General features: G+C 38.4%; 1 protein-coding gene across 1 annotated transcript in view; it reads right to left on the bottom strand.

Annotated features, from left to right (window-relative positions):
• LOC105869800 (notch receptor 2) overlaps positions 1–22,071 on the bottom strand; it is a 158,612-nt gene that overhangs the window by 98,452 nt on the left and 38,089 nt on the right. Inside the window, exon 2 of the mRNA XM_012761892.2 lies at positions 17,599–17,680. Coding sequence (XP_012617346.1) covers positions 17,599–17,680 — 82 coding nt within the window. The remainder of the gene's footprint in view (positions 1–17,598; positions 17,681–22,071) is intronic.

Here is a 22,071-nt window from a genome sequence, read left to right as displayed (position 1 = left end):
AAAGAAAAATAAAATAAAATAAAATAACCAAACTGTCTCTCTACAGTTTCCAGGCTATTCCTCCTAGAATAAAAAGGAACAAACCTCCACTTCTCTTACACATAGTCCCTTCAGGAATCTGAAGGTAGATATGTTGACTCTTTGTTTTCTCCTTTTCCAGGGTTCAGTGCTTTGGACAATTCCTCCATATAAAGTTATTTCCCCACTTCCTCACCTTTTAGGTAGCTCTTCTATGCTTAACACAATAGTAATAATACTCATAAGGACCAATTTTTTTAAGCACTTACTATGTACTATACACCTGCTAAGTATTTTACAGCTATTATCTCTTTTATTACTCCTTATAATGTTATATTATAATCTCCATACTATTTAAGAGAAACTTGAAGCTTAGAAAAATTAAGATTTCATAGCTAGTAGATAGTAGAGGCAGGATTCAAACTCAAGTATGACCCTAGAGCTGGGGTACTTTGATACTGAGCTATCTTGCTTCCTCCCACTGGATAATTCCAGTTCATTCAAAACCTCTATAAAAGATGAGGCTCAAAATAGAAAACCACATAACACATGTGTTCTCACCAGGGCAGCACAGACTTGAACCATTACCTCCTGACATGGAGCCTATGCTTCTACTATCTCAGCTTAAAGCTGTGTTCACTTTTTTAGAAGCCATAAAATACTACTATGTGCTACCGAAGACACACTCAGCTAAAAAGTTCAGAGCTTTCTTTCACATGAACTACTTTTGTGCCATATTTCTCTCATCCTATACTTGTGCCACATGTTTTTGAACCCAATAATTGGAACTGTCATTTATTCCTTTTAAATTTACCATGTTGAATCTTTACCCCCAATTTCCTTGATTGAGACAACTTTTACATTATATTCAATCACAGAATTTCAGCACTGAACCATACCTCACAAACCAACTGGTCTGAACCTCTTACAGCACTGATAAGGATACAAAAATTAACTGACCTGCCCCAAGTTTGTCATCTGTGAATCTAATAATTTGCACCAGTTTTACAAAGATACCCCTAATTTCACTAGATCTTTCAATAACACAGTGTACTGCTTAAAGTGTACTACTAAGACTACTAAAAGTGTACCAAGACTATTCAGTCACCTCTATCATCCTAACTGGACCAGCATCCTATCCACACCTCTCCATAAAGTCAGTCTGGAGATTCCTTGCTGAAACTAAGCACACTACTTAAAGAATAATCCTTTTCAAGTACAATTTTGACCATGTCACTTTTCTGCTTAGAAACTAGCATTAGGACCCAGCCTTTCAAATCCAAGTTCCTTGGAATCTCTAACCTGTTTGTCTTCCCTTTTCCTACATCTAACCATCTTACTCTTTAGCAATCCATGACTCAAACACTCCAGATTATTTCCACAATCTTTTCTTGTTTACTGTCCCCTATATAAAATCTTTTTTCTAATTTCCAGTGAGTAATTTTATGCTTCCCTTCTGAGATGTCTCCAATATATGTTCCTTTCTTCCCTCTGTCTTTCAAAGATCTTCTTAAAGCTTATGTCCTCCAGTAAGCCTCCTCCAAACCATCCACCTACCTCTGATCCTTCCAATAGCAAATGTCGTGCCATGTCATACACTACATTGTTTCTACAGTATGGCTCTTCTTCATCTCAGCCATTGTTATGTCTTTCCTGTGCTTCTCTCAAGCTCCCATATAGATAGTTTTTGTGAGAAACAGTATGTCTTAAACTCCTGGTGCATGTTTCTTGAATACTATGAGTACCTCCGTCCCACTGAGCAACTGATTCCAAGGCAGGTTAAATTTCATATGATAGATAAAGTCAGTCTCTCAATGCAAATCTGGTACATGATTCAAATCTGCCTGGTAGAACACAAGCCAAATCAACCCTAAGAGTCATCCTGAGGTACACAACTATCTTCATACTCCAGGAAACTAAGCAGAATTATGAACATGCGATGGAGGAGTAATGGGTGAGGCACCCGGAAATAATGAACCCCCATTTCCTAAGGCAGGTGATCTTTCAACTCACAAATCCCTGCTCAACTATAATATAAAGATACCATATACCCTGCGAGTCTAAATGGGAAGTAAGACTCTCTGGCTGAAAACAATGGTTTAAATGGCTCTCTTCTTGAGATGGCTCAAGATGAGTTTGTTTAGAGGCTGGAGACATAGCTAGATAAACATCCAAGTTTTCTCACAAATCTATAATTCTATTAAGTTACCCACTTAATAGAAATTTTGAAAAACAGTCTACAGCTTAGACTATAAGAGTATGTAAAAAGCTTTCTAAAAAATAACCAAATAAATCTAACAGTTGTCTTCTGTTCCCAAACTATATGAATGCCTCCCTTCTGCAGGGAATTCTCAGTGATTTTCTTCTATTCTACCCCTCTACTCTAGCTTTGGAACTCTGAAAGAACATAGTTCACAGATGAGGCTGTGAATACAGGGAAAGCTTTTGTGGGGGGGGGGGGGTGGAAGGCAAGTTTCCCTGTAAAACAATTCCATAAACTAGTCCAAATACTTATCTGGTCCATACAGATACATTCATGATTTTTTCTTTAAAAGTCTGCCGTTTCTGACATGAAGAGATCCACTTTTTCATTGTTACTGTTCAAACACACACATGGGGAATGGGTGAAGAAGAGGAGAGGAGGGAGGAAAAGAGAGAAAAACAAGGGATTTCTCCTAATGGAACTAGAAAACATTCCATTTGAAAGGATATCCATACAGTCCCCCCGCACTGAAGCAGATAAAAACCAGACCCCAACTCTCACATGTCACCAGCAGCCTGGATTAGTTTACATGTAGCCACTTTACAGATTTCAGCAAAGCTGGGATTTGAATAGCAATTCCAACCTATCTGGCAATGGCTGCAGTTCAGGATCAGTCTCCTTAGTAATACAGGACAGAAAAATTTGTTCTTTCACGTTTCTAAGTGAATAGCCACTCGTCTAGAGAAAAGCTTAAAACAGTGTAGCAGCTTGTGTCAGCTCCAAGATGACTGAAGTCTGAGCAGGAAATAAGCCCCTTTTCCAAATGAAAGCTAGTGTTCTCTCCCCTTGTTTTCTCCACCGAATGTTCTGTATCGGCAGGGTGAGCCCAAATTGCATCCAGGGCTTTGCTGCAACTCTGTCTTTAGCTTTTTTTAGTGAGGATTTGTCCATTAAAAGAAAACAACAACAAAGCAAAACTCCACTACATACAAGAAGAAAAAGGGAGCCGTGCTTTACAAAACAGCTATTTCAAAATCATGATTTTTAAAAAACTATACAGAATGTGGAACGAAGGGGAAAAAATGTCTCCTGTGGGTTGTGTCGGCACTGCAGCTGCTCCTCATTAAAGCTCCTCTTTACTCCCTCTGGGCTAGTTTCCAGCAGAAAATTCTTTAAACAGAACTCCGCTTTCAACCCACTTTCTTCTTGCTCTGGGCCTCTCGGCCTCCCAATCCGTAGTGGCAGCCTGCCCTAGTTGAGCTCTAGAGGGGGGAGCTGTCGTTAAGGTGAATGAGGTAAGGGCAGGGGAAAAAACTAACAAAACCCAGAAACCAAATTAAGCATCGGTCAGTAACAAAGGTCTGCAGTCTGAAAAGGCCCCAAATCAGTCTGTTCTTTCCTGTGACCATAATGCCAGCTTAGTTTCCTGCCCCTTCCCCTGTTCTCCTGTTAAAGTAGATAAAAATAATTGCTAACAGCCAAGGCTGGCTAGAACCAGTGAAAGTTCCTATATAACATTCAATTCCCAAGGCTCTGGCTACTATATAACATTCAATTCCCAAGGCTCTGGCTGCAAACTCATAGATACCCCAGGGCCTACATAATCCAGTCTAAACTCCTAGGGTGGTGTTCAAGAGGCCCAATCCACCTACTGGTCTAACTCATCCTCCCACTGGTCTAACTCATCCTCCCTCCTCTCAACACCTACAGTAGGATATCTCATCAGACTGTCAACGTTTTTAATTCTGTAATTCTGTGTAAAGGTAACTAACTGGGTTATACTAATTACTGACTGTTTTAAAAAAAATGCATGAAGACTTCTAGTTAACTTCCTGGTAAAGAAGGGAAGAAAAGGGAAGAAGCTCTGTCATGTTGACTTCTTCTTGCCAGTCCCACTCCCACTCTCACCTCCCATCCCCCAAAAATAGAAAAAAAAAAAAAAAAAAAAAAAAAAGGAAACCCTATAGCTTACTCAGCAAGAAGGAAAAACAAAAAGAACTAAAAAAAAAAAAAAGTATTCATGTATAGAGGGCCCAGAACTGGGCTGTTTGTGGTAAAACACTTTCTAGGGCCTTACCAATTTGATACAACAGAAACAAAGACAAATATACAATCCCTCTCTTCTCTCCTCTCTCTCTCTTTCTCTGTCTCTCTCTCACACACACACACACCCACAACACAAACTTATTATCACAATTAATACACAAAGACTACCAAATAGTGCAGGGCAGCCCATTTTTCTACTATGTAAATTCAGCTTCCTGGATAGAACATTTCTGCTTTTCTTGTAAAAGTATTTCAGAAAATGTTAATCTTGGTTCCCACATTAGGCTGTATGCTTCCAAATTAAAAGTTTCCCACAGGAAAAGAACTTCATGGGGAATTGTGAGGCTGGGAATTATCGTCTGAAACTCCACCTCACTTAGTTTACATATGTTCAGGTTTTTCATCCCTTCATCCAAACAAAGCAATAAATGCATATTATTTTAATAAATCCAAACCAAAAAGAAGCTGAAGGGGTACAGACTTTAAAGCTGTTACTGCACAACTTCACTCATCTTCATTGGAGACCAAAATCAGTAGCCACTGCAATGGGAAACCACACTTTACTTATATAAGAATTGTGCAAATGCCCTCATCTTCCAGCTCATGCTCTGGGCTCATTTATCAGAACTTAAAGGCTGATCTGAGCGCCTAGTCTCTTCAATCATCACTTGAAGGATCTGGCAGGGACACACAGTGTTGAAAGACTTGTGTTGCTGCTATAACAGAAGTTGATCTTTCCTCTGTCTTCCAGCACATAATCAGGACCTTACTGTATTTCACTGCACTGATCCCTGAGAAAGTACCTACTGGTGATTAAAACATGGGAACACACCCTAGACATAATGAGTTTTACAAAAAGCATCCTTCAACATAACAGGCAAAAATGAATGACTTAAGCCAGTTGTTCCCAAGCTGTAAGCTGCAGAGTTATTGCAAGGGATCTGCAATCCTTATAAATCACTCTCTAAACTACTAAATGTATCTTGTACATATTTGAACATATGTAGATGCTGTTATAATTATTAAAACATAAAGTTATATTAAAATAATTCTTGAATTCTCAGACTTTGACATAGATTGTATTCGAACAACAGCCTGAGAAATGGCTTCCTCTCAAAATCATCTCTTTTATGCATTACATTCTTGCTAAACTCAACTTCTTTCCACTCCCAGAATATGCTACAATGTACCACTTCTCACCTCCAGACCTCTGTACATGCTGTTTACTCAGCCCCAAATCCTTTTCTCCATCCTCTTCTCATAGTTAAACCCTTAAACTCCTTTAAGCCTTAGCTTAAATATTATTTCCTCTGAGAAAGAGCCTTGACACCCCCTCTGTTTGTTTCCATAACCCTGATGTATCATATCACTACTAGCCTTCATTATGATTATTTGTCTTACCTAATAGATTAAGAATTATTCTTCACCATACTCTCAGTGCCTAACACAGTAAATGGCATATAGAAAGCATTCAACTATTCAGTGCTCATATTCTTTTTTGTTTTTTGTTTTTTTTTGAGACAGAGTCTTGCTTTGTTGCCCAGGCTAGAGTGAGTGTCATGGCATCAGCCTAGCTCACAGAAACCTCTAACTCCTGGGCTCAATCAATCCTACTGCCTCAGCCTCCCGAGTAGCTGGAACTACAGGCATGCACCACCATGCCTGGCTAAGTTTTTCTATATATATTAGTTGGCCAATTAGTTTTCTTTCTATTTATAGTAGAGACAGGGTCTCGCTCTTGCTCGAGTTGGTTTCGAACTCCTGACCTCAAGCAATCTGCCCACCTCGGCCTCCAGTGCTCATATTCTTAACAAGACAAAGGGCAAAATGCAAGGGTGCATAGAATCTTTACACCCTAAAAAGACTCTTTAATTACACTCAAAGTTTGAGAACCACTAGGTTGAGCTATTTACCCAAAGGATTTTCAAAACTAATCAAGATTCCTGATATATATAAAGTACTTCTTAAGCTTCACTCACCCCTAAATCACTCAAAGTGGGCCAACCCCATATGGAGATTATTTTTTTCATTACATTTCCAAAAAAAAATATATTACGTTAACCAACACACACAGAGTCTTCTCTCTCTCACTTTTATTAGTCTTTCATTAGTCTTTGACAGAAGATTAACTACATGAACCACCAGGGACCTGGAGCCCTGAGTCATAGAACATCCTACAAAGTGGCCTCAATAGCATGAACTGCTGGATTCTTTAGACACTGGCAGTGAAAATTAAACAAGATTTCTAGGAAGAAAAGGGAACGTGGGAGCCTGCTTTCCATCTCCCAATGCTGGCAGATGACCACCTTCAAAATTCTGAAATCCAAAAATAACTAAAAGCAGGATAGTTTAAAAAGTTTACTGTTTGGTCTGAAGAGATTCCTAATTCAAAAATAATTATGCTCATCTAGATCTCATAAATGAAAAGAAATAGTGCTGAATCTTTAGATTGCTTAATGTCATGTGGAGAAACAGCTCTTAGTCCCGGTCTACATTCTAATCAGTTATGTAATACTGGGTAATTCATTTAGCTGTATTAAGCCTTGGGCTCCCCAACAATGGAAGTATGAAAGGTGCTCTCCTAAGTCCCTTCAACCTCATAGTGTGATGACTCTACATGTTGGCTTTCGAATCCCCTCAGCAATACCACCCAAGGATGTGATGATGCTTGCTGATATTAATGCTTGAAAGTCCATGGTTGTGTTTGACTTGACCACTACCCCACTCCAAGCAGGGGTTCCCTGGGGCAAGAATAGTGCTGTGTGTCTTCATTTATATCCCTTACAGTGCTTACCTATCACACTTCTAAGTGCACAGATAGTTCAATACATGCTTATGTAAATGAAGCATGAGTGACACAACCCACTCACAGGAAGCATAGGAAAGCAAAGCATCAGCAAAGGAGAAGGAAGAATATATTTAAACAAGATAAGCAGAATGAAAAGGAATCGGAAGAATATATTTAAACAAGATAAGCAGAATGAAAAGGAATCCTGAACCTAAAAGGGACAGAAAGGCCTTACTATCTTCCCCAAAACAACTGGCCAACCTGTGAGCCTGTTTTCTTCAGTAGAGAATGACAGACAGCATTTCAGTCTCTATGGAATCTGACCTGCTGATAAATTACACAAGACTAGAAATGACTGATGTGTATATAAAATGATGGTCTGAGAAGAGAAGCACTACATTTAAACTCACAGGGAATCAAGCACTTAAATAAATTCATGGAGGACCTTTATCCAGATATCATTTTTATGTATCCTCTCAACATAGCATAAATGTCTATCTTACTTCCCCAGCTCATCATGCTATCATTAATTCTTATAAAATTTAGAAAGAATAGGTGCTGTCCCATAATTAGAGAGTTTGCCTCTGTGAAGACTAATTATGAACCCTGATAGTTAGTGTCAGCCTTTGCCTGGAAGGAAATGAGTCACCTTTTCATTAGTAATCAAGTTCCGTCCATTTTTTAGGAGTGATCCAGAAATCCGTGGCCATAAGTTTCAGCAATACAAGACAGAGAATCAGACACCAAAACCATTATATACAAATATGACTAAGATAGAAAAATTAAAGGCAAGGAGGTTCCTGAGATACTTTGCAGGATGACTGAGGTTTCACAATGGGCAAGCTGCCCAGTAAAATAATTCCACATGGAGATGTGTCTGGCTTATAAAAGAAGACCCAGCATTTCAAAATCTTAAAGTGACAGGCAGTTAAATAACTAAGGCCCTACCGTGGTTTAGGCAAGAGAATCATAATCACTATCAAATGTTTTCCATACAGAACAGGCAGCTCTGGTTTATTCTGGATAATTGAGGGTTTGGACATGCACCATATAATCAGAGGAAACAAGCAGTAAAGGACCCGAGCTAATTTGGGGTAACCAAAGACTTGGCTAACACATGTTTGCTTACTCTGGATCCCTCAAATGAACTGGATCTGGTCAATGACATGTTGGACAGAAGATATTTGAGGTTGAGATACCTGAATTCTCAACTGAAAAGAATGAACTATGAAGTATATGAAAATTCCTGTCTTCTATCACTCCCCCATCCCAACTCATTTTGTTCTTGCTTTAGAGATTATTGGCTTCTGATTTTCCTTGCAAAACCTGGCCACAAGCCTACCTGCTTGCTCTGTCTGGCTGTAGTACAAGAATCAACAGTCAAAGCCAAAAAGGTCTGGAGTAGGAAGGCAATTGCTCCCAGCTGCCCTCTCTTCCTGTCCCCTGGTCCTCCCCTGAACCCTCTCTCTAGGCATTCTACCTCCAAACATTCAAGCTAACGTCCTAAGGGAATGACTTTTGAATCACTTACCTGTCACTGTGAAACTAGATTAATCCACATACTGGTTTAGTGAAACCTCACAAAAACTGGAGTATAGACAGAAGAGAGCAACCAAGATGTACATAAGTTTTGAAACTATGTCATTAAGAAAAAACGATGAAGAAATTTGTAATGACTATTCCATGAAATAATAGTCGCTTCTAGTCTCCCAGGCCCCTTACCTCCATCCTTCTTCTACCTATCCATCCCCTAAGGCACCACTAATATTCTAAGATTTAGAATCTAAGTGGTACACCAAAAAAATCCTCTGATTTTACTCTTCTGTCTCACAGTAGTTGTTCTCTTGTCTGATTCTCCACAGTTATTATCTGTGCCACTACACCAGGCAATTTTTATTTACACCAGACCGTTTTATTTTATACATCTATGTGTGCTTCATCTCCCCACCAACAAGACTTCAGAGAACTGCCACCATGTCTTATGCAGGAGAAACACAACATTCATTGGCAGATACTCCTTAGGTATGTATACTGTGAATAAGGAAGTCGGGTAACACAAGCCTCCTGGGCTTTTCTAGCTATTCACCATACTATGCACAGCAGTCAATCACAGTAGCCTGCTCAATAAATATGAGTGTGATGAAAACTAAACTTTTGTTTGAACAGTGCGAATGCTATACTGCTTCAGAATCAATCTAACCATCAGTGTTCAGGATACAGGATTATAAATAGTGACCGCAGGAAAGTAGCCTCTACCTACCTACACAGATTCAATACCCTAAATGCTACTATTCTACATAAATCTCAATCAGATTATTTTCTCATTAACACCTACCTTCTCCTCATATTTATGTGAAGAAAAAAAATTGAACAGAATGTTCCAGTTGAATATGTTCACTGAGCAATACCAACAGTCACTTAAATAATGCCTTTCTTCCTCTTTGCTTTCACTTTTCTTTCATAAACCCCTTTTCATAAAGTAGGACACTATTTAGGAGAGGAACATTTTAAACAGTAACTGCATTAATTTTTAATAAGGGAAGGCTGATTGGCATCAGTCAGAATCAGCAATAGATTTTCAGACACAGAAGACTAAAAGTGCTGGTGAAGGTTACTGACAGCGAATAAACAGGATCTAGAAAATTTGGGGAAATCCAAGAGAAATTTTAATTTACCTTACATTGGAATATAAGGTAAAACTTAACTAGGACAAATATGATAACAAAATACTCACATAATACGCTCACATGCATGCATACACACACACACACGGAGTGAAGGAGACACTTGAAACTTCATTCCTACCTATAAAATTCCTAGCTACTGGATGTTGAGAAGAGAGCTTAATGAAAACCTCCATCACATCCACACATTTATGCTAGCTTAACAAATAAAAAAGTGCTTGGAAATTTTTAGATAATTACATTTTCATCACATTCTGATATCCCCTACTCCTTTGCTAGTCTTAATTAAGAGATAATATAGACAAAATTGAAATGAAGGATTTAATTAAGCTTCTCCAGATTCTGAAAGAGAAATGTTTCTCATTCTGCTTACTCACAAGGAAAAGGGAGAATAAGAGAATTCCTACATTAAATTAATGGTGCTGACATGACACAACTGAACAATAAGAAAGAAACTTCATGTAGGATTATGGTTAACCTAGAGACCACATTGAAAGAATCTACTAAACCAACATCTCTTAATGCCAGGTTTGTAGGCCAAAATTAGTTGATTTAACTTACTGGCAGTTACCCAAGACAGACAAAAGGATAAAGGCAGAACCAAGAATCACCTTCTCCTACTTCTCTACTGAACACTGAAATAAAAAGAGGTTTCAACCTAAAGAATAAAGATTAGTTGAAAAGAGTATGGGAGTTCTGTTGCTGTGTTGATAAGAAGCTGGTAATCAAGACTTCCTTTATGAAAGACCCCTCATGGACACTTACCATACTTGTAAAGGATTTTTAAAGCACATTAAGTATTAATAATAAAAATCACCAAGGAATGGTACTGTCCAAGGGACCAGGCTGCAAGTCCTAAACAAGGAAGGCCTTGTAGGACATACACACGTACATCTGTAACTCACTATGCAAATGTAGGGTGCCATGTTTAACAACTTGTGGACTTTTTTGCTGGCAGTAACATTTATCAGAAGTCATTGCATTTGACCTGTCTCAATTTCACAGCTGCATAAAATCTGTCTGGACTTGCTTATGTTCTATTAGAAAAAAAGAAGGGAGAAGTTTCAAATTAGTTTTCTCTACTGAAGCACACTTTCACAGACAATATCCTCTTTCCCCACCTTCACTGCCCTCTTCTTATATTTCATCTACATAACTACACTGAGCTTTCCAATCAAAGGCCACTTGTCAGAAATGCCACACTCACCAAGCCTGGCCCATGCACACTCATGTAGCTATAAGTAGGTTCAATGTTCTAGTATTATATGAGATGCTTAGGCCTACTTAATGCTACTATCTCTACTTTAAATTCAGAAACTGTATAAAGCAGAGTCTTAATCATATTCTTGATCTAAAAAGCCACCTTTCACATACTTTCAAATGTTTCACATTTTCTTTTCAGAAGGTCCTGCTTGAACTACCACTTTAAAATAGGTAATTTTGTCCTATTTTATTGATTGGCAAACTGAGATTCAGAATAATAGCACATTTTGCAAAAGCACATCTCAGGTCAGCTAAAGACTATAATCTTGCGCAAATTGCTTAACGTCTCTTGGCTTACATATACTCATTGGTAAAACACGGATATTAACACTTTCTATCTCATATGAGAACTAAAATAATGCATGTAAAGAGCATAACTCTAGGACAGACTCTAGAACATAGTAAGTGCTCAATAAATGTTAGCTAGCATTAAAGTCTTTAACTTGCCAAAGATCCTACTGTTAACAGGAATTACAACTCAAACTAAAATCTACCTGGCATAAAAAACTATGTCCTCTCCGTATCACCAGGCAAGGCTCTTCCAGGTGCCTTAATCCACCCACCAATGCCACATTGAACATACTGGATCCTGAGGCTAAAGAAAAAATCAATAATACTGACCTTCTCTTTACTTAAAATTTGGTAATTTTCATCTTTTTTCCATTAATTTTGATTTAACTATTGCATTAAAATATTATTGACCTTGGTTTACTGAGTTTTTTGGCACCCCCTTAAATTTCCCATCTGAGGCAAGTCCCTCACTCTCCTCCCCCTAGTCCCAGCCCTGCCATTTACTGGTGGTTCCTGCAAAGAAGACCACATTACAGTAAGTTATTTTATACCTGACTTTACTCTGAACTTCTCTAAGAAGTTCAGGTTAATGAACTGATCATTATTTATGACTTCCCAAAGAAGTGTGAAATTATATAATAACAATACCAATTAATTGCAACTGCTACCACAGACTTATCTGTTATATGGGGTATACACAGATGGCATGCAATAAATAACTCTTAAATCAATAAATCCTTAAACATCACATTCAATAAAAAGATTACTCTGTGAAAGGTATTTAGTGAGTCAAAAGATAGCATTCTTTGTTTTATGTTAAAAAGAGAAAATAACTATGGAAGAGTGACCAGGCTTCTGCTAGCATCTTCCAGAAAAACTATATATATGATGTTCCCCTAATCAGGGCACCCCACTTGAAGGAAGAAGCTGGCAGAACCAGTTTCAGCAGAGGAAGAAAGTGATTTAACAGTTGATATTTTCCCTGGGTATTTCTTTGATCCGGCACTGCCCCTGTATAGCACTGAATGTACTAACAAGGTGAGTAAAAGGGGAAAATGTTGAGTCAGTCATGACTTTTGAAAATGTCTTCCTGGAGGAGCAGCACAACAAAACATCTTCCATTATAAACTGGGTTCTGAGAGATTCTGAGTGTCTCTATTCTCTACTTACTATACAGAAATTTACCAAGAGAACAAAGAAAGCAATAGCTTCAGTTTTCTTGGATGGATTTAAAGAGGTCTGTCTGGACTATCACCATTACTCCTCCCTAATCCTGGCAAGGAAAATTGTTAGCTGTTAATGTTCAATGTTACAGCTAGCACACAAGTTTTAGATAATGTGTGACATTTATTTATAATTCTTATAACAATTCACTTTAAAATGTCGTTTTTAGATATGCACTTTGGCAAAAAGTAGAGATTCTCAAGTGCAAGCACCCATCCACAGGAGCCTATAGAATTCATAGTGAATTTCCACTATTTCACAAACACTGTGTTAGATACCTCCTAAGTGGTATGTAGGAAATTCTGAAAAATTCCTTTATATGTCCAATTTTCATTATTTAAAATGATGGTAGGCTGGGTGTGGTGGCTCACGCCTGTAATCCTAGCACTCGAGGTCAGGAGTTTGAGATCAGCCTGAGCAAGAGCGAGACCCTGTCTCTACTAAAAATAGAAAGAAATTATCCAGACAACTAAAAGTATATAGAAAAAATTAGCCAGGCATGGTGGCACATGCCTGCAGTCCCAGCTACTCGGGAGGCTGCGGCAGGAGGATTGCTTGAGCCCAGGAGTTTGAGGTTGCTGTGAGCCAGGCTGATGCCGCAGCACTCTAGCCTGGGCAACAGACTGAGATTCTGTCTCAAAAAAAAAAAAAAAAAAAATGATGGCAGAGTAACTTACATCAGACCAACCATCTTGCTCTTAACAATTTTTAAACTTCAGACAAAATATTAAAGGCATCAAGAGGGCAAACAAAAGCAGAAACTGGAAAGGATATAAGCCTCAGGAAAAAGGAAGCAAACTACATGAAACCCAATTTATACAGCCAGCTTTCCTTCTTAAGATACTCCCCAGCCCATGCAGCAGAAAAGGAATATTATGCAAGCAGAAAATGGAAGTCTTATTGGGCTGAGGTGTCACAGAGGTATCTGGAGCAGTTAGAGCAGCTATAATTTGAAGAGGAAAAATCCGGAAAAGACAGAACCACAAAGAGGTAGCCTCAAAGTATATATACAACTCTGCACAAATCCTTAAATGATTCCTGGCTGTGCACAAGCAAGATGAGATTCGGAAACCCAAGAGAAAGCCAGAGTCGGGAAGCTGAAGAGACTGAGCAGACAGCTCCTGTTGCTGGAGAGACAGAGGTTTGAATTCAAGTCCTGACAAAATTAGAAGGGCTTGATAAACACCGAGAGCTTGGCAAACTCTTCATACTTTTCACTGATCCCCTAGAAGGGTTACATCTTGGGAATAAAGGCCATATCCCAGGACTAAGATTTATGTGGTTGGACCAAGGGTACAACAGAAGTAGACCCATCCTAACAAAGCCTAAAACCAAGCATCCATAGGATAAAGATGATCTGCCAATAATATAACCACCTACTAGGACAAAACTCAACATTCTCTAGTGGAAGATAAACGTGAAAATGAGTCACCTACAATGTCCAGTAAATAATTAAAAACTACCACACCTATGATGGGAAATTGTATCCATGGTCAAGAGAAAGAGCAAATGATAAAAACACACCCACAGACAACCCAGATGTTAAGAATTGGCAGACAAGGATTTTAACTATAATAAATATGTCCTTAAAATGCACATTGTATAAATTGTACAAATCGTAGGTGATGTACAAATCACCTATCCCCAGCATCCCAGTGAACTTGAGTTGCCCATGATTTTTTAATCAAATTGGGATTTAGAATGGTTTACATATGAAAGCCCAAAGCAAACAACCTGAAAGTGATTAATGACATCCAAAGTTAATTATATATTTATACCTTCCAGTAGGACAAGGGAAATAATAAAATGTCTTATCTCTCTATAGTGAGAGAGTTTTATTAAGATCTGACAGCAGCTATTTAGCAATAATAATTGAGTTTTATGCAAGATTACACAGATTCTCCTTGTCTGGCATCAAAATCTAATCACAGACTGGGTACTTAGACTCTGAACAGTGAGAAAAAAAACAGTTGAGCTGAGTGCAAAACTAATCTTTAAAAGTACTTATCCTCATCTGTCAATGTGATCTTATCAAGGACTTTTATAATTTCTATAAACAATCATTATATTTTAGCTGAATCAGTAGCATCATGCTCTTTAGTCAGATACCTTCTACTTTAAAACATTTTCCACCAATCCCCCCCCCATTAAAGGAATTTGGCTTCAACCTTCTTTCTTTAATCCACTAAGCAAGCTCATGAATAAAAAGATAATCACATGTTCTACATGCCTGATATAATTTTTATAAACCTTCTAAGTGTTTTAATATTTATTTACTACTGTGGTAAAAATAATATTTACTGAACAAGCTGAATTACCTTCTTTCCCCAGGGAAAAATGGAAGGTTGGTGAAAATATCCTGAAAGGTCTGCTAAGCAGACATTATTTTTGCTTAAAATTTTGCTTAAAATTCTGTGGAGATTGGCACAGCATTGTAGAAATGATTGACTTGGCCTCTTTGATATTGTTCTTGCTTTTCCTGTGTCCAGTTACACTGACCCTGTCACTCCTGAAGATGCTAATATTACTTTTGCTGAGGTAGGGAACCTCTCTTTTCACAAGTTTGGTTGTTCATCTAGGTCTCCCAAAAGGATGGCCTCACCAATTTTTCTTCTTACTCTCCGTTTCTCAAGGAGTTTGTTTCCCTCACAACAAGGTTGAAAGATATCTAAGAGACACACTCAGTAGTATATCCATAACTATTCCATCCCGTCAACAATTATCAAGTATCCAGGGACAGAATATAGGCAGCTCCATTTTAATCAACCACAAAGTTAGTGTCTTGCCCCCTAGCAGTGTTTCTTTCTTTTTTCTTTTGACCTTGGCTGGAGAGTTTGAGGCTAGCAACCCACAAATATGCTTCTTCCCAAAAGTGATCCTTAGTGTCTCTCCTGGTAAGTGCTCAGAAACGGGTCTCCCCTAGAAACCCTCTCTCCCGGTGTCAGACCACAAATATATAGGCCAATATTTAGAACCTATTTGAAATTCTCCCTGCATAAGTCATTAAGTTGAATTATCTCCAAACAGAATTAACATGCCTCTTTATATGGCATTATCATCTTGTATACTATGAGGAAAAAAATTCTCAAAGAGAGAGAACCATTGTCTTCTTATTTAAGGTAAGTGAATAAGAGACATGTGAATGATGATATCTACTAAGCACCTTTTAGTTCAGAAACACAGTGTTCAGCAATAGCTATACACTAGGCACTGTACTAGGCATCAACTATACAAAAATGCATAAGATTGAGACCTCATAATCTAGTGACAAAAACAAATGTATCAACAAGTGTTCATAATGCATGGGGTTAACTACCAAAAGAGAGCTGAGTAATAGAATAAAGCAAGCACCTAAGGCACCAGATGCCACAAAGAGACTAAATAAGATTTCAGTAGCCAATTCTAAGGTACTAAGTTCCCTCCTTTATTATCTCCAGTCATTTTTCCATTCTTAGAGGAGAACGCACATGTTTTTTTTCTCCCAGATAGAAAGACTAAGTGAGCAGCCCATAATCAGCTACATAAAAACTTTCATCTCTAATGTTATCTTTATTCCAATCCAAACAACCTATTGTTAAGCTTTACTATCATCACAGCTTAAAATATTTTCACTTTAGTGAAGAAAATTGTTTCGGACTTAGAAAAAAAAATCTTGTTTATGACATTAAAGAACTTAGATTCTAGTGTCAGAATGGACTTGACTGGAAAAAAAAAGTCATAACAGTATTTTTGGTATTCAACTAAATATCCAGAGAAAAAACAAAAATGTGTTGGATAAACTCACTTAAAATGCTTAAAATGTTTATCAAGCAAGTACTTCCACCAAAGCAAAGAAAAGCTATACCTCATAAAAGTAAAGAAAACGAAGAGAAATTTCATATTATCAAATCTTTCCTCAACATTTTCCATGAAATAAATAGAATGGATATATGTTCCCATTGAAAATTTTCAATTGATATAGAAGGAAAAAACGGTCTGCAGGAAATCTAGGGAAGCTATTTATCTCATAGCCTTCCTCAAACAAACAAAAAGTCTGGCTTGACTAGATGGTTGGAGAAAATGAAGAAAAAAAATGCTCTTGAGCTAAGAACTAGCCCACATTTCCCAGTTCTAGCCTTCATCTTCACTCTTAACCCCTAATCATAATGTGCACCCACAGCCCCTGCTGCCCTCCCTACCCCACACATGTGGGTATATCTTCCTCCCTGTCTCTTTCAGAACTGGATTTTTTACACTAGAAAGAAGTTTCATATGACTGTAACATTCACTTATACTGAGCGGAATTAAAGTTGATATCTGCTTGGTTTGACTTAAAAACAAGATCACAGCTAACATGTTGAGGGGAGATTCTAAGACTATGCTTTAAACTGAAAAATTCAGGAGAATGAATTCAATAAACAGTGTCCCAAAAGTCTCTCCATACAAAGGAAAAATTCCATAAAATCTTCTAATGAATATTTTGTAAAGGTACACGTAGCTACAATTTCCCCTTATGTATGGCAACTTTTGCGATACCCTGTATAATAACTAGCCACTCACTGAAGTCTTTTTTGATAATGAAAAAGATCAGAGTAAGATAATAAGAAGTTCTTACTATCCATTTATTTAACATCCACATCCTTTCATCCTCACCTCCCACAAAAATTGCATCAGGAAAGTTCAATAACCAGGCTGGTGCAGTGGCTCATGCCTATAATCCCAGTACTCTGGGAGGCTGAGGCAGGAGGATTGCTTGAGGCCAATGTTCAAGATCAGCCTGGCCAATATAGTGAGACCTCAGTCCCTACAAAGAACAAACAAAAATAGCTGGGCGTGGTGGTGCATGCCCGTAGTCCCAGCTACTTGGGAGGCTGAGGCCGGAGGATCACTTGAGCCCAGCAGTTTGAGGTTACAGTGAGCTGTGATCACACACTGTACTTCAACCTGGCAGACAAAGTAAGACTCTGTCTTTTTAAAATAAGAAAGAAAGAAAGTTTAAGAACCAGTAGCATTTCACGGAAGTATTAAACATAGAGAAGTACAATCAAATCTTGTTCAGTGTCCTATTGTAAAAATAAAATATATGAAGATTAAAAACTTACTTGCAGTATCCTGTGCCATTGTGGTAGGTAACACACATTCCTTCATTTACACAGGGTTCATAGCCATCCCGACATTGCAATGCTAAAAATAAAAACAAATGCACATTAGAAATAAGTCACTGATCATAACCCTCAGCCACCAAAGAAGTATGATCCAGATCAACATTAATTCCCACATCCAACCTGATCTGGGTTTCCCTTTAGAATTTTAATCAGTTTTTCAGCTTTTGGCTTCTAGCACAGAAGCTCATCCCAAACATCTCTTCCCACAATAACTGCTTTAGTGGTTTTCAATGATGCTCTTATTTCTTTGTACTTCAATATCCCCACCTGTTGCATCTGTATCTCCCAATGACAGTCAAAAAATAAAGCTATAATACCTGTGACATGCCAGATCATCTTGGGATTTGGATACTTTAAATGAGTAATGTAAGGATTCATCAATGGATATTTAGAAAGATATAAGGTAAATACTAAGTCACCATATTAATTAATTGCTTGGCCTTCAGGTGAAGTTTTAAAACAGGCCACCTTCAATAAGTAATCAGAAATGTCAGCAATACTCATTCAACAAACTAAGGTTAAGAGCCTATTGTGTGCCAAGCACTACATTAGGATCTAGAAACAAAGGATAAATGAAATATACAGAAAAATGAGTTAAACATAATCTCTAGCTTTTAGGAGCTTACCTAAAGATGAAGAGTAGATCATGAATAGAGGTTGCAGAGGAGGGAAGATCAAAATAAATAAAATGAGAATTTTATACATATAGAAAAACCAAAAATTCTCAAACTCTTGATTCCCCTAGTCCCACTGAGAGACAATGAAAAAGTGTCTTTACCACTTTAGCACCTGAGTCTCTCCCAAAAACAGACTATTAAAAAAAAAAACAGCACTAGTAGAAACTTTTACTGATCTCAGCCAGGAGAGGAAGAAGTCTGCCACTCACTTGCTGGATAATTACAATATCTTGATTAATTGTTTCGCTTTTAGAGTTGGAATTTTCATTAGCAAAATACATATCAAGAGTCCAACAACATAGAAAGTCAAGACAGAAAGAAACCTAGTCAAACAATTAAAAACCAAAACTGAAGTTCATGAGCTCTTTCTTAGAGCTTATTAAGATGTCCATCTCCCAGGATGGTTCATGTATAAATATCTGAAAGCAAAACTGAAAAGTTCCCACCTCTGAGTTTCCTCTAGCCACACCACTCTATGTATGAACTTTGTGTATCAGAGGCTCTAAGGCTGCCCATCCTGGGCATGAAGACCAGCAGCCCAGGCACAAGCTGGATGTCAGAACAACTTCTCCATTAACAATTACTGCATAAGAGCCCTTTGTTTGCCCAGTACTATATCAAGCAGTAGAATCACTTGAGAACATGTTTAAAGAAATCTCACCTCATCCTTAAAATAATAATTTTTAAATACTAATAGTAATAACAATAGCAGCTAACACAGTGCACTTACTAAATACCACGTACTGTCCTAAGCACTTTATGTGGATAAACTAATTCAAAATTCACAATCCTATAAAGCAGCTAATTTCATTATACCCATTCCACAGGTGAGAGAACAGAGAGGATAAGTGACCTGCCTATCATCATGCCAATGAGTTAGAGAGCCCGAATTTGAACCTAGAGAGTCTGAATCCAGAGACTGTGCTCTTAACCCCTGAGATACACTGCTTCCACTACCTGGCAATTCTTAGGATGGGCAGGGTAGATATTATACCCATTTACCAGAAAGTGATGGTCCGGAAGGTTACACTGCCTCTTCATGGGGCATCACACTACGAGCTGGTGGCATTGCTGGGCCCAGGACCCAGGTCTCGTTCTAAGTCAAACCTATCTCCATGACAACTGTTGGGATCACACAAGCAGTCACTAGCATGCCGGCCTGAACATGCAGATTCAGGAAGAGGGTCATCTTGTTGTCCATATCCCACTTCCCTGTAAGACTCAAATGCTCCCTCTTCCCACACTGATAAGCTCAATGCAACAACTATAATTAAAACAGTTAATGTCAGGTTATTTCCTCCATACCAAAGTTCTCAAGCTGATTTTTTCATTCTCTTTAGACACTTTTATTAGTTTCAATGAGAACTTCCTGGCTTTTTTTCTATTTGCTTTTTTTCCTTAAAATTTAAAAAAAAAAAAAACTCTCAGTAGGAAAGGAATGTCCTACAGTCATAACAAGCTGCAGCTCTGTCCCCCTGCAGGAATCCTGGTACAGTGGAAGGAGTCAGGAGACCTACAATCCTGCTTCTACCCCTAACTAGCTGTGCAATGTCAAGCAAAACACAACCTCATGGGGACTCAATTTCCCTACGTGTAAACCAAGCTGGAAATGGATTAAATCCCCCTGAAGGTTCCCTGTGATCCAATAATGACAGCTCTCTCATTAAAAGTACATGAGTCAGGCCGGGTGCTGTGGCTCACGCCTGTAATCCTAGCTCTTGGGAGGCCGAGGCGGGCGGATTGCTCAAGGTCAGGAGTTCAAAACCAGCCTGAGCAAGAGCGAGACCCCGTCTCTACTATAAATAGAAAGAAATTAATTGGCCAACTGATATATATATAAAAAATTAGCCGGGCATGGTGGCGCATGCCTGTAGTCCCAGCTACTTAGGAGGCTGAGGCAGAAGGATCACTCGAGCCCAGGAGTTTGAGGTTGCTGTGAGCTAGGTTGACGCCACGGCACTCACTCTAGCCTGGGCAACAAAGCGAGACTCTGTCTCAAAAAAAAAAAAGTACATGAGTGGCATGCCCAGTACCTAGAGAATTCTATCCAGGAGGGCATAAGGACCCAGCCACCCATGACTCAGAAAGCCGTGGGTGCAAAAAAAATCAGGGCCTGTTCCTATTAAGTATCCTGGCAAATCATTACAGTGACAGGTTCAGAGAAATACAAACAATCCAAAGTCAATATGTGGCAATCAATCTAGCAAATAACTTTATAGCCTAGCCTTAGTGAACCAATCAAACTCAGTGACTGAAAAGGAGGTGGGCTTACCAGGCTAATAATTAATGCCATTTGGCTGATTTGTGGGATCAGGCTACCTTGAACATTTAACATTTACTAATCCATGATTCTCAAACTTTAGTAAGCATCAGAATCACCTAGAGGGCCTGTTAAAATGCAGAGTGTTGGATTTGACCCCTACAGTTTCTGACTGAGTAGGTCCAGAGCGGGGACCTAAGAAGCTGCATTCCTAACAAGTTCCCAGATAGTGCTGATGCTTCAGGTCTGAGGAACCACACTTTGAGAACCACTGTACCAAGACATGAGTGTTCACTTTAAAATCCCCTAAAACTAAATAATCTACTAGAGATCTTGGATGATCTAGATCAGCAGTCCACAAACATTTTGGCATCAGGGACAGGTTTCATGGAAGGCAATTTTTCCATGAATGGTGTGGGGGGAGGTCTGGGAGGGTGATTTGAGCAATGGGGAGTGGCTGTAAATATAGATGAAGCCCACCACTCATCTACTGCTGTGTGGACAGCCCCTGCCATCCCCATTCCTGCTTCCTAAATTTCATGGAAGACAATTTTTCCATGGATGAGGGCAGGAGGTAGGGCAGTGGAGCTCTATAGGCTGGTATCTAACAGGTCATGGACCAGTACCAGTCTATGGCCCAGGGGTTGGGGACTGTAGACTTAGATGATAATATATTGCCTTGAATAAACAGGATGTGGGAAAAAGGGAACCCTTATACTCTGATGGTGGGAATGGAAATTAGTATAACCATTATGGAAAACAATATAGAAGTTCCTCAAAAAACTAAAAATAGAATTACCATATGATCCAGCCATCCCACTTCTGAGTATTTGCCCAAAAGATCTGACATCAAGTTTGTTAAAAAGATGTCTGCACTCCATGTTCATTGCAGCACTATTCACAATGGAATCAACCTAAGTGTTCATCAACAGATAAATGGATAAAGAAAATGTGGTACATATACACAATGGAATACTATTCATACTTTAAAAAGTAGGAAATTTTGTCATTTGCAACAATATGGATAGAATTGGAGATTATTATGCTAAATGAATTAAGCCAGGCACGGAAGGCAACACCACGTGTTCTCACTTATATGTGGAATCTAAAACAATCGAACTCAGAAACAGAGAGCAGAATGGTGGTTACAGAAGCGGAGGTGTAGGAATGGGAAGATGATGACCAAATGGTACAAAACCTCAGTAAGACTGGAGGAATATGTTTTTTTTCTTTTTTTGAGTCCTAATGCACAGTGTGGTTAATATAGTTAATAGTAGAGTATTGTGCATTTCAAATTGCTAAGAGAGTAAATTTCAAATGTTCTCACCACAAAAAATGTTAAGTATTTGAGGTGATAGCTATGTTAACTAGCTTGATTTAATTTTTCCACATGGTATTCATAAATTATAACATCACTTCATACTCCATAAATTTATATAATTATAAATTGTCAATTATAATAAAAAAGTAAAA

Source organism: Microcebus murinus, chromosome 2, assembly GCF_040939455.1.
Source record: "Microcebus murinus isolate Inina chromosome 2, M.murinus_Inina_mat1.0, whole genome shotgun sequence".
NCBI lineage: Eukaryota > Metazoa > Chordata > Mammalia > Primates > Cheirogaleidae > Microcebus > Microcebus murinus.
Note: the sequence above shows the minus strand (reverse complement) of the source record. Positions and strands in the feature narration are given on the sequence as shown.